At 38.1% G+C, this 14,044-nt stretch overlaps 1 protein-coding gene across 1 annotated transcript; it reads left to right on the forward strand.

Moving 5' to 3' along the window:
- The first annotated feature begins 1,173 nt into the window (after positions 1-1,173).
- Positions 1,174-13,112, forward strand: rsad1 (radical S-adenosyl methionine domain containing 1). The gene is made up of 9 exons (XM_053228204.1): positions 1,174-1,673; positions 2,890-3,023; positions 4,012-4,216; positions 5,607-5,972; positions 6,077-6,140; positions 8,000-8,147; positions 8,275-8,329; positions 9,241-9,344; positions 9,688-13,112. The coding sequence occupies exons 1-9, from the start codon at positions 1,530-1,532 to the stop codon at positions 9,806-9,808; spliced, it is 1,341 nt and encodes a 446-aa protein (XP_053084179.1). The 5' UTR covers positions 1,174-1,529; the 3' UTR covers positions 9,809-13,112.
- The last annotated feature ends 932 nt before the right edge of the window (positions 13,113-14,044 follow it).

Genomic DNA, 14,044 nt, shown 5'->3' on the forward strand with positions numbered 1-14,044 from the left:
CTCATCCCTGTGTCTGACAGGGAACCGGAAATGATGCAAAGGTTCTAAAGACATTAAAGCTGTCAGATCATTAAGGTTCTAAAGAGACTAAAAAGGCAGTAAGATTCTAAAGAAGTAAAGGATTAGGACACTTTTGCATGAAGAACGAGGGAATGAGAAAGAGTCTTACTACAAACCGAACAAAGATTCTTCTCACAGTAATCATGCAGTTTACGTCAAATTTGTCGTTACTGCACCATTAGACATGCACACAGACGCAGAACCTAAAGCAGGGGTTCGCATCTTTTTTTTATCTTTTTTTCTTTTTTTTTCGCGGGCAGAGATTCCTTTAACTGTAAAATAAACTCCACTGACTCTTCAGCACAGATTTATTTTATGAATAAAATCCAACTATTCAAATATTAGGCTTATCATTCTTCAGAGCCATAAATCTTTCAGTTCCTGAACTTTACATTAAAGAACACATCAGGTGCAAGCTGACAGGCTGCTTGTTTTTGAGTAACTGAGGTTTGGATTTCAGCCTTTTCATTCTGACAGACAGACTAATAACTTTAAATACTCGATACTTTGATTAAGGTTATAATAAAAGTTGCATCACTTTCCTTTCTAGTCATTTCCGAAGACAAAAAAAAAACTGGATGCCACTAATCCGAATGAAGTTAGGATCATGGCAAAAGCAGGGAGACCAAACTAGTCTATTTTCAGCTTTTATAATAATCAACTGAATCAACTGGGAGCTTCCTTGAACTCTCATTACAGCTATGTACAGTACGTCAGTGCAAACCCAGGTGTGTATCATGCCATGCTGCTGCAAAACTCCTATGAGAAATAAATAAATAAATAAAAATAATAATAATTATTATTATTATCATTATTATTAATAAACACTACCTAGCTACCTCACCTGTGTGCATGTACTTTAAGCTAAATATCATAGCATGCATATTAGTGAAAGATTTATGTTTTTTATTAAGTCCCTTTATTCATTAAAATGATCAATATGCTCAATATAAATTAAAATATATATTTATATTGTTCAAACTAATTTAAAAAAATAAAATAATACATGTGTTACTTCCTACAACCGCTAGGTGGCAGTAATTACAGCTGCCTATTGCCAGTCTTGTAGAAAGGCCGCGTCTCAAAACACACCGAAACTTCTACTTAGGCACCTTCATACAGTTTTCCTACACTGCCTACTAAGACCCAATCCGAAATGGCTCCCTGTTTGATATAAAGTGCTTTATAAAGAGCAAAAGTGACACATAGTAAGTTAGCGGATTTAGCCACTGACTCAGTAAACAGCATTATTAGCAAGTGCACAGGCAGCCTTCCGTTTAGGACAGAACCAAATGATGTCGAGTGCGTCAGTGAAATAGTTCCGTGCTGCAAACGGAACTATTCTCTGCACGAGTTTGAGTTGTTCTAAATATATAAAAATAAATTGTATTAAAAATTTAGATAGTTTAAATAGAGCTGTTGCTGTATACCCAAACTGACACACTCTTATGTAAATAGATGTGATAAATATGGCAGGAAGATTGCGACCTCTGTTTTGGCGCTCGGGTTTGATGTGTCCGGGTAAACAGGCAGGAGAAATAAATGTGCACAGGGTTGACAGGAGCCAGGAGCAGAATCCTCAACATTCAGAGCAAGCTTCACTCTATATCCATGTGAGTATCACATTAGGTTCTTGTCTTTTAGTGTGCATTAATGTCATTTCCTGTTGCTTGTTGCCTGAAATTGATTGCACATTACTTATTGTTTGCATAATAATAATAATAATAATAATAATTGTAGCTCCAGTGCATAACTCAAGAAGCAACCTTCATACAGCAAACCTGTAAAAAGAAAGTTTAAAAAAATGACCAGATTATAACCTGGACAGATTACCTTTACAGCACAGACATGTTTCGACTCAGGGTTTTATTTCTGTTTTTATTTATTTTGCATTTTGCATAATATCTGATTAGTTTCTTGGTGCAGAATGAATGAACACATAATAACATTACTGTATGAATGTCACATTTCTTCCATAGTTCCTAATATTGAAGTGATTTGGTCAGAATACCTACAAAATTGAACAAAACAATGATTTAAATCAGGTTAGAAAGGATTCATTTTATCCCACAGTGCTGCTGAATTCTCTAATCTGATTGGTCAGAAGGTGTTGATTCATTTTCTAGAACAGCAGCCCTGACAGTAGTGCAGCTGCAAATCACATCACAGGGTTATATTAATGCTTTAAATCTGCGTTGCTATAGTAACACGTCATTCACAGGGACTTGTCTGACGGATACTCCAGATAAAAGTTTTCTCTAAGGAAATGTTTATGTAACAGTTATGGAAGGAGTCTCCAGTGTCAGAGCTTTGGAGCAGTCAGAGGGAAAGCTGTAACTTTAAGTTTTCTGGGGTTGGTGAGGGTACGACTGTTTATAGATGCTGTTATGTAAGTGATAACAGGAAGTAACTTGTCTTATGGACGTTCTACAACATTACTGTAAGTATAAATGGATAAAAAGTACTACATGTCCTTCTGTAATTAATTAAAAAATGTAATTGTTGTCAGATTTCTGTGGTATAAGAGGAAAAAACAACATTGTTAAAGGAAAATAATTCACATTTTGGTAGCAATAGTAACTCTGCTTCATCACACCGCCGTGTTGTTGATTAATTTCCTGTAACAGCACGTCCTGAAGTTTATTCCTTACACAATTTACTTCAAGAATAACGAACCTAGTAAAGATGGGATTTGACGCCATCCCTGGTTTATACTGTAATTGTGTTGTTCTCTTGTGTGTGTATTCAGTTTGTCTCTTCTCTCTCTCTCTCTCTCTCTCTCTCTCTCTCTCTTTCTCTCTCTCCCTGTTTTCCGCCGTGTTTGAAAAGTGGCCGTACTGTTTGAAGCGATGTTCTTACTGCAACTTTAACAAGTACATCCCTCGCTCAGTGGATGACGATGTTATGACAGAGTGCCTTCAGCAGGAGACCCGGACACTTCTGCAGCTCAGCCAGGTTTCTCAGTAAGTTTTTACACAATCACACACACACACACACACACACACACACACACACACACACATACACGTCCTAAACACACTGTTTGTCTTTCCTTCTCTACACCTGTATACTGTAATGATTTCTAATCCCTCTACCTGGTGTCACCCAGAAGAGGGTGGATTCCCTTTTGAGTCTGGTTCCAGCACAAGGTTTCTCCCTCATGTCAGAGTTTTTGTTTCTTTCCTAAAGCAACCTGTTAAAATGCTAGAAATTTCATTCCTTCCTGCAAAAGAGAAACAAAAGCCTGTAGTAGAAAATGTCCAAATCTGAGCATGTGAAGCGTTTTCCAAGGCCTCCACACGAGCGGTAAATGTTCCTGTGCTGAACATTGTTGTGTTGTGAACATTATGGCTTCAGATTGTTGTGTGTGTTGCCTGCGTGTTTTGTGTCACGTTGTTGTTGTGTTTGATTGTGTCCTCTCATATTACTCCCATCTTACACAGTCTTCATTGGCTACCCGTTCGTTTTCATACTCAATACAAGATTCTCCTCATCACCTTCAAAGCACTTCATGGTCTCGCTTCCCTATACATGTCTGATCTCATTCATACTTACTCCCCAGTTCGCACATTACGCTCTTCAGATCCTGGTCTGCTGTTAATTCCACGCCACAGGTTAGCATCGTTTGGTGGACGAGCGTTTTGTATCTCTGCTCCCACACTCTGGAATTCTCTTCCCAAATACATACGTGATCTTTCTTCATTACAGGATTTCAAAACCCACCTTAAAACACATCTTTTTCTTTCCTGTTTTTCTGATCTCTGACTGTATGATCTGACTCATGCCGTGGATTTCTTGTTTATTTTCTTTTGTTCTTTGTCTGCTGTCATGTTTATCTATTTTCATATTGTAAAGTGACCTTGAGTTTGCAGAAAGGTGCTATATAAAATAAATGTATTATTATTATTATTATTATTATTATTATTATAAGAAGTGTGTGTTCTGTGTTAGGATCAGCTCAGTGTTTTTCGGTGGAGGAACACCCAGCCTGGCCCGAGCCTCCACCGTAGCCGCTGTCCTAGAGACCGTCTCTGCACACGCGCGGCTCCGTGAGCATGCCGAGGTGACGCTGGAGGTGAACCCTGCTCCTGCAGGAAGAACCGCACTCAGAGACTTCGTGTCTGCCGGAGTCAATCGCTTTTCTGTTGGGGTGCAGGTAACACACACACACACACGTACACACACACACGTACACGCGCGCGCACAGAATGTTATTATACAGCAGAAAAATTCACCTCAACTCTTCTAAAAGAAATCTTGTTCTATTGGAGGTGAAGGTTCTAAAGACATGAAGGTTGTAACGAGGTTCTAAAGGTTCTTATTAATTTTTCTACATCATCTTTTGAATCGCATTATGAACTTCTAAAGACACTAAGGTTCTAAAGTAAAGCCCTTAGAATCTGAAGGTTTTAAGGAAACTGGTGTTTCATTAAAACGAAACAAGTTCTACAGATCTTAAGGTTCTGGAAGTTCTAAAGATGCTAATTTTTTTTTTATAAAAATTCCAAAGACAATAAGGCTCTATGGACGTTAGGGTTTTAGAGGTTCTAAACGCATTATAAAGACACCAAGGCTCTAAAGATGTTTAAAGTGTTTCTATGGTTTTAAAGAGGTTCTAGAGGTTCTAAAGATACTAAAGTTCTAAGAAAATTAAGATTCGTAAGAGATTTTATAGATTGTAAAGTTGTCCTAAAGACACTAGATTGTAAGGTTATAAAGACAAAGCATTCAGAACTTTAAGGTTGTAAAAACAGAGTTCTAAAGAGGTTCTAAAGGTGTTAAGGCTCTCGGGGTTCTAAAAATACTATGGTTCTGTAAATATGCTAAAGACAGTAAGGTTCTAAAGATTAATGCTCTAAAGATATTAAGGTTCTAAAGAGTTTCTAAAAAGGTTCCAAAGGTGCAAAGGATTTAGAGGTTCTAAAGCCAGTCTAAAGACACTATGGTTCTAAAAAGTTTAATGTTCTGAAGAGAATTCTAAAGATGTTAAGGTTCTAAATGTTCTAAAGATACTAAAGTTCTAAAGACTCTTAGAACATTACCCTTCTAAAGATGTTGTAAAGTTGCTAAGGTTTTAGAGGTTCTAAAGACACAAGGTTCTAAACAATATTCTAAAGGCGTTAAGGTTCTAGAGGGTTTAAAGATAGTAAAGTTCAGAACATTTCTTGGAACATTAAGGTTCTAAAGATGTTCTAAAGAGGTTCTGAAGGTTTTAAAGCCTTTTTAAAGATGCTTCAGCTCTAAAAACCGTAGTGCTTTAAGAACATCTTCAGAACTTCTTTAGTGTCTTTAGAACCTCAAAATTTTTAAGCACAATTTAAAGTCACTGGGGTTCCGTTGTCTTTAGATCTGCTTTTATTCTCTGGTTCTTGTTTTCATGATCATGATTTTATGAATATAAAAAAACACACACACACTGAAAACTGGAAAAGCCTTGAAAGGGACCAGAAAGTTTTTTTTTTTAATAGTAAAAGTGCAAGAAAGCCACAAACGCTTGTCTGTGTCAGTGAGTAGGTTCTCCTGGCCTGCACTGTGTTTCTCCACAGTCTCTGAACGAGGCCAGTCTGAGGGTTCTCGGGAGGGACCATGACCCACAGCAGGCTCTGCAGACGCTGGCGGAGGCTCGGACCCTCTGCCCCGGACGCGTGTCGGTCGACGTCATGTTCGGAATTCCAGGTCAGAGTGTGGCATCGTGGGAGAGCGAGCTGGAGGAGGTTCTGCGTGTGTGTGATGATCACGTGTCTCTGTACCAGCTGACCCTGGAGAGAGGAACTCACCTGTACAAGCAGGTACAGCAGGGAGAAGTCAGCATGCCCGCTGATGATGTCACTGCCTCCATGTACAGATCCGCTCGGAACGTTCTGGAGCAGGCCGGATTCCTGCAGTACGAGGTGTCCAACTTCGCCAGACACGTGAGTTCATAAAAGTCACATTTTTAAACTGAGTTTATGACTACACTGAGGCTAGTGGTATGTTTTGTTTTTTTTTTTATTTCTTTATTTCTTTATTTGTTTAGAATGCTGTAAGCACACACAACCTGGGCTACTGGAGAGCACAGCCGTATATCGGAGTTGGACCTGGTAAGTTTTCACTCGTTTTTGAGCGACACTTAAACACACAGTGACATTCATATTTATTAATTGATTGATGAGTAAATTGTCTAATAAATTAATTGTCTATAAGTAAATGAGAATCTGATCCAAACATAAAGCTGAGCCGTTAAAGATGAGAGATTTTCCTCCAGGGGTCCATCAGAGACTCTCCGGCTTCCTGTAGCCTCATTTGTATGAACAGATTTGAGCTTAAACATTCATCGATTTGTTTTTAGGTTTAAAGTAACATGCAGATCAGGATTTATAAAATCTGGAACTGATGTAGAAATGTTCTTTTATACACGCAACCGAATAATACATACAAACTTTTTTTGTGTTCAGACTGACGTTTCCCGGCGAGGAGCGTTTAGTCCTGCTGGTGTTTCCTAAGTGCGAGCGACTGAATAAAAGAAAGAAAGAATGAAAGAAAGAAAGATGAAAGGCAGGATGAAAGACACACAGACAGGCGTCAATGAAAAAAGAAAGAAAGAAAGAAAGACAGACAGAAAGAGAGGCAGAAAGAAAGAAAGACAGACAGACAGCAATGAAAAAAGAAAGAAAGGAAGAAAGAAAGAAAAACAGGCCATAAGAAGAAAGAAAGGCAGAATGAAAAACAGACAGACAGACAGTCAGGCATCAATGAAAAAAGAAAGAAAGAAAGACAGACAGAAAGAAAGAAAGAAAGAAAGACAGACAGACAGCAATGAAAAAAGAAAGAAAGGAAGAAAGAAAGAAAAACAGGCCGTAAGAAGAAAGAAAGGCAGAATGAAAAACAGACAGACAGACAGTCAGGCATCAATGAAAAAAGAAAGAAAGAAAGACAGAAAGACAGAAAGAAAGAAAGACAGCAGTGAAAAAAGAAAGAAAGAAAAACAGATCATAAGGAAGAAAGAAAGGCAGAATGAAAGACAGGCAGAAAGAAAGACAGAGAGACAGACAGTCAGGCATCAATGAAAAAAGAAAGAAAGAAAGAAAGAAAGACAGAAAGAGAAGCAGAAAGAAAGAAAGAAAGACAGAAAGAGAAGCAGAAAGAAAGAAAGACAGAAAGAGAAGCAGAAAGAAAGAAAGACAGCAGTGAAAAAAGAAAGAAAGAAAAACAGATCATAAGGAAGAAAGAAAGGCAGAATGAAAGACAGGCAGAAAGAAAGACAGAGAGACAGACAGTCAGGCATCAGTGAAAAAAGAAAGAAAGACAGACAGAAAGAAAGAAAGACAAGCTGTAAGGAAGAAAGAAAGACAGAGAGACAGACAAGAAAAGAAAGACAGAGAGGAAAACACAGTCAGACAAGGAAAAACAGAGAGACAGACAGAGACACAGACTGACAAACAGACAGACAGAAATAGATGCACAGACACACAGACAGACTGACAGACAGTTTTGATCCAACTCGAGTGATGACTTCTGATAATTCTGTGACAATACATTTGATCAGAGGTGTGTATATTTCTAGTTCCACTCATTTGTCCCTGTTTGGGACACTTAGTACCTGACAAGAAGAGTAACCACATTCAGTACAACATATCGATGAAATGGGAGATCATGGATCTGTACAGTACTGGGGGAAAAGCACCTGATGGGAGGATAACAGGTTCTGTTCTCTCGGTGAAAATTAGGACCCCACTTCATCCCTAAACCCACCCCAAGGTTGCTTATTAGCCAGTCATGAGGATCTGTAAGAGTAGTTAGTGCTCTCCTCCAAGCGTGTTCAGCTGCTCTGTGACCCAGCAGGCGCTACTATCGTGCAGTGTGGGAGGAGCTTGTGGGTGGGAATATGGCTGCAAACTGTAAACTGGGAGGAAAAACACTGGAGTTTAGTTTGGAGTTGATGTAATCATTTGTGTGTCAGGAGCTCATGGCCGGTTCGTTCCTCGAGCGCTGGGCGTGGTTCATCGGGAGGCACGCACTCAGACGTTAGAGCCGGACGTCTGGATGAGAGAAGTTCAGCAGCACGGACACGCAACACGCAGACGCATACAGCTCAGCCAGCTCGGCCTGTGAGCTTCATTCATTCATTCATTCGTAACTCATCACGTACACACTGAACACACTGCATGTGTAGGAGATCAACCTGTGTTGTGTGTTTTGTTTTGTGTTGTGTGTTGTGTTGTGTTGTGGTTGCAGGCTGGAGGAGGTGTTGGTCATGGGACTCCGAATGACTGAAGGAATTTCTCACCAGGTATGACTATTTCTCCACAGATTTTAAAAATCTTCTCATTTTATTTCTAGGCTTAAATTCTAGGAAATGAAACAGCCTTAAAATTATAAATTGCCTTAAATGTACATGGTCAAAGATTTTAGGATACAAAACTTTTTTTTTTTTTAAAAATCTGGTGTTTCATTTTTTTCCCCCCTTATTTATTTATTTTTTTTGCATTTTTTTTCTTTTTCTCTTTTTGAATCTTTTGAATTCATTAAAAAAAATTGACATCATGTCACACACACTGGATAATACACAATCGCTGACACTGGCTTTATCTTCCTGATGTTAACCAAGAACACAAAGTCATGCCAGTATGAGAGAATATACAGTAAATTCAACAAAAAATATTAGAATGAGTAAAACCTGTGCCTGCCAACAACACCAAAGCCTGGCCTTTGTACATTTTTCATTTAGAAGAGAAATTTTGTGTATCATAACTGCAAAAGTTGTCCTAAACTACATCTAAAGTGGTATTTATCATGCATAGATGCAAGCGGGATTTTAATATTTCTGTCTCTATTTGTATCTTCTCTTTGTACTTTACATGTAACTATAAATGGATAAAAGGTGTGACATGTCATTCTTTAATAAATAAAAAATTTTAGTTGTCGGCAAACTTCATTTATATGAAGTTTTAAAAATGGCAAAGATTTTTTAAGAGGAATAAATGACTTTGGGACATGCTGTTACAGGAAATGAATCAACTTAGCAGCGGTACGCGTAACTCCTCCATGTCACTGATTATTTTCCTAGAACAGCACACTCCAAGTGTTTTATTTATTCTGTACTGAGCTAGTTCAGACGTTTTACTGTGGCCTGTATGCGTTGTGATGGATGAGTTTGTGGAATCTAACCCTTGTGTTAATGCATTGGTTTTGGTGGAACAGCACTGGGCAGCGTTCAGCCCTGAGGTGAGTCTACACCAGGTTCTCGAAGCCTCAGCAGACGTTCAGGATCTTCAACAGAGAGGCGTTCTAATCCTCGATGACAGGTGAGTGAAACTTCACTATTAAATGCAGTGTATTATCTTACAGCTGTGTTCTTCTCATATCAAAAAGGCTTGGTATCTAGATACATCAGATCTGTAAAGATCTGTGCTCAGCTATAAAGTGAAATATACAAATGACAAATCTCAGGTTCTCCAGAAGTTTCTGTGAGGGTTTAAAGGAGCAGTTTGCAATGTTTGAAGTGATTTCTAGTCCTAAGAAATGACAAATTACTGCTCCTTTATTGAATCACGGATTGATCAGTGTCGTTTGGACCATACAAGTCCCAGAGTTTGTCCAGTGGATTTGTGTTTGTGTTTAGCTCTGATTCTCAGTTTGTGTCTGCAGAGGATTGCGCTGTTCCTGGGAGGGTTTAGCATTATTGGACAGTATTCTGCCTGTTTTGCTGCTGGAGTTGGACACGTTCTTCCACACACGCAGACCTGCAGATGGACAGACAGAGAGGTGAGAGTCGATACAGTCTGTACAGCCGGACTACCTGAAAGCAGCTACCACGTTTCTCCTTCCTCAGTGTTTTTGGAGTTGATTCTGGAGTAACACTGGAACGAAGATGCAGAAGCACTGCTTTATATCAAGGCTTTTTGTGCTGGACTGAAAGGCCAAATAAAGCATAGATTATTTTCTGGTTTTCTGGTTTTATTATCAGGTGAGCTGGTTTTCTTAGTTTTTCAGATGATGTCACTATGGTAGTATAGTGGGTTAATTTAATTCCCTCAGCAGTTCATCAGAATAATGCGCACAACACTAAGTACTAACTACTAAGTAGTTCTTTCAGTAATTGGCTCTTAACATTTAAATATTATTAATTCCTGTTTTACTTCTGAATATGACTTATTTAAGGACAAAAAGAAAACTGATTTAACCCATGATTTATGTTTTCTACTATTATTTTTTATTTATTGACACTTTTTTAAAAAAAAGATTTTTTAAAAAAATGTACATAGCTACTATGTACATTTTTTCAAATTAGGAGCTACTTGTTGTTTGTTTGCTTGTATACCATCGTGCCTGTGAATCTTTTCAGAGTATTATTTCTGCACAGGCTTGTGGCTGAGTGATGTGATGATGTAACATTTAAATTATGATTATATTAACATCGTGATACACTATTGAGTGTACTCTGTGTCTGTAAGCGTCAGTTCTTCAAATATATATGAAAATAATCAGTGACGACACACACTGAAGTGTTTAATTCCTCTAATACCACAGGAATTTGCCAAAAATTAATATTTTTAGTTATTAAAGGACAACATGTCATAATGTTTATCCAATTATGGTTACGTTTAATTTTGTGGAATGTCGGGGAAACAACTTAGTTCCTGTTCTTACGATAAACAGTCATTCCCTTACTAGCTTCTCTTTATTTCTCTCAATCAGAATCCAGAATTCAACAGGGCTAGTTACTGAGGTTTCTGGGCAGCCAAACCTGGAGTTTGTCCACCCCTGAGGTATCATTTATTAGTTTAATACAACCTGCGATAATGTGGATGTGTACAGGTTTGATTGTCTCATAAGTACTAGGAAGCTCAAGATCACATTATTGCTCATGAAATGATCCTGACCTGTGTGTAGTGATCACCACACCACTGTGTCCACATCTGCGTCTTTTCAGCTCAGACCAGTGTGAATGAACTGAGCAGACGGTGTTTTTCTGCATAACCCTTCATTCTCCTTCCAGTCATATCACTACCTTTTAGGAGCGATTTTGAACATGTTTGTGCTTGTCTTTTTTGCATTAGTATTCCTAACACACACACACAAAAAAAAAAATTCTTCCTGTAAAAGCCACACCCTTCTATCCTGATGGACCACACACACCTGTGGATCTGTCTTCGACATGTGTGTCTTTCACACACTGAGCAATCTGTGTGCTGTGTATGCTCTAATACAAAAACCACCTGGAGAATGAATGTGCTTCAAATACAGTGATGAAAATGAGGTTTAGGACTCTTTATTGCAAATCCCACAGATGCCTGCTGAATTTCTGTGCTTGCCATCGCTCCCATGAAAGATGATACATATATTTGGTGCATAAAATCACACAGGTGAAGATCATTCCTTTACAATAAACAGTGCAAATCGCACACATTGACAAACTATGGACAATTTAGAGATGCTAATCAGCCTAGAACACATGTCTGTGGACGGAAAATCCCAAAGCATGCGGAGAATATGCAAACTCCACGCACACAGGAATCGAACCCCCAACCCCGGTGGTGCGAGGCAAACATGTGAACCACTAAGGCACCCTGCCAGAAATATTTTCAAGACTCTAAACTCTGGGGTCCCTGATTAATAAAAAAAAATCCTTTGTGATCGGTATAACAGTACCTCTGAGAGTAGTGCAGCTGCAAATCACAGGTTTATATTAATGCCCTCGTTCTAATACGCTATTACACAGAGGCTTGGTGAAGTTGATATTGTGACGTTTTCTGTAAAGAAATGTTTATTTAGCGTTTATGGAAGGAGTCTCCAGTGTCAGCACTTTGTAACAATCTTCAGGATGGAGGAGATTATGCTTTGTGGTTTCTCAGTAACAAGACAAGCTCATTTTTTGTCTTATAAACTTCAAGAGAGAAAACATGAGAGCCTCATGAGTGAGCAACTGTTTATAACTCCCACAACGTAAGTGTTAATAGGAACTAACCTGTTGTATTAACAACACTGTTATTGGAAAATAATCAAGCTGTTAACAGTGACTGCTTCTTCACACCACCCTGCCTTTGATTATTTTCCATAGTGTTTTACTCCTTAGATATTCAAAAAGATTTATTTTTTTCAACAAGATTTGCTGTTTTACTATTTATACCATTTTTATTACTTGGGATAATAAAGGACCATCTGTGAATCCTAACTCTTATTAAATGTGTTCATCATTTCAAAGTGTACAAACTTTTGCACTCAAGTGTAAATAAATGTGTAAAGCCACATGAGGGCACCAAAGTAAGAAAGTTTCAGAGAGCCCATGCTGAGCTCAGCTGAAATTCGTATCTCATCCACTGATTCATTTTCTCCCACCATCAATCACACAATCAAGTTCCTGTTATTCTCATATGCACTCAGAGCTGGCAATAGATAGTTAGCAACTTTTATATTTCTTTATCTAAAAAATATATCGTAAGGAGACAAATTCTGCTCGTTTGGCCATGCTGTGAATGAACTCGTGCATTTTGATGTAAGCATTGTGTAGCACTTCCTTGCTTTGCTCCACCTCTCCGTCTCCACCCCCCCACGTCTGTCTGCAAGCCTCACTCCAGTGACGTCACCCTGCTTTTGTTGGGAAACAAAGAAATTGGAGTCTGTTTTCAGGAAAAAAATAAAGAAGTGTGTGTGTGTGTGTGTGTGTGTGTGTAGGGGGGTTGTGGTGAGAAAGGCTGTGTGAAATTCCCCGAAAAGGAACAACGACCGCCAACTATGTCCCAGTGCGGGAATCTGAGGAAAGGAAAAAGAAGATGAAATGACGTTATAATGGACATTAAAAATGCATGTTCCTGCCTGAGTGCAGAGTTAAAAGCCAGCAGAAATACCAACAGGATCTGTCAGCTTGAGTCAAGGTGACACACCCAGGGGTTCAGGAAAAAAATAATAATAATAATACACCCTGTTATTATTCATGTGACACATCTGACTGCTTCCAAACATGTAATCAGAGGCAGAATGGTTCTCCTGGTGGGTTCTTCGAATCATCTCAAGGTCATCGATTTGGTACACAAGATGATATTGTGACACGAGTTAAAGTAGGAATCAAAAGCTGCCTGTAGTGTATGTTACCTACAGAATATCAATAATAATAATAATAATAATAATAATGATAATAATAATAAGAAGAAGAAGAAGAGGAAGAAGAAGAAGAACAATAATAATAATGATAATAATAATAATAATAATAATAATAATAATAACTTTTATAGCACACAAGTTCTTAAAATAACAGCAGTTTCTCAAACATCAATTTCAGGCTTACGCCCTAACCACACATCACAAATATTTTTGTCTCGTGATTGTAGGGAGGCAAAAAGTCCCAGTCACTGTGAGAAATCAGTTATAATACTACCTCAAAGCTTCAGGAGTGTGTTGTTCAGTTAGATAAGAGCTCACCTTTCCTGCTCGCTGTTCCTCGATATTCCAGTTTTCACACATTCCAGTCTACATCCTCATTCAGGTAAATGTTTAGACCAATGAAAACACAACGAAGGACAAACCCATTTACTTAAGTTGCTTCATTCCAGAAAAAAGTGTATAATTGTGTATAATTCTGCATCGCTGATCATCACATTAATGAAAATAAATTCATTAAAAAAATAACTGATGTGTCATTAGGTATCCCCTTTTATTCATTATGATAAATTACTTTGTATGCCATGAATATAATTGAGTCATTTCACATTAAAATTCAAGGACATTCAAGTTCATATACATTAATGTCATTTTAAAAATCCCATAAAAAAAGCCTCATAAATTTGAACTTCCTTTTACAGATCTAATTCTACCTTTAATTCTAAAATCATTTGCTAACAATTTATGACTTTAGCAAATAATATGTTTTTACGGATTATGTGAAACAGAAGCTCTAAAGGTGAGCTTTTAATTCTGCACATACAGATCACAGTTTCAGCACAAATTACACACCAAAGGCGTGAACAGTTTTTGGCATGGTCCTGTGCAGCTGCACATTCACATGCAA

The sequence above is a fragment of the Pangasianodon hypophthalmus genome, chromosome 23, assembly GCF_027358585.1.
Source record: "Pangasianodon hypophthalmus isolate fPanHyp1 chromosome 23, fPanHyp1.pri, whole genome shotgun sequence".
NCBI lineage: Eukaryota > Metazoa > Chordata > Actinopteri > Siluriformes > Pangasiidae > Pangasianodon > Pangasianodon hypophthalmus.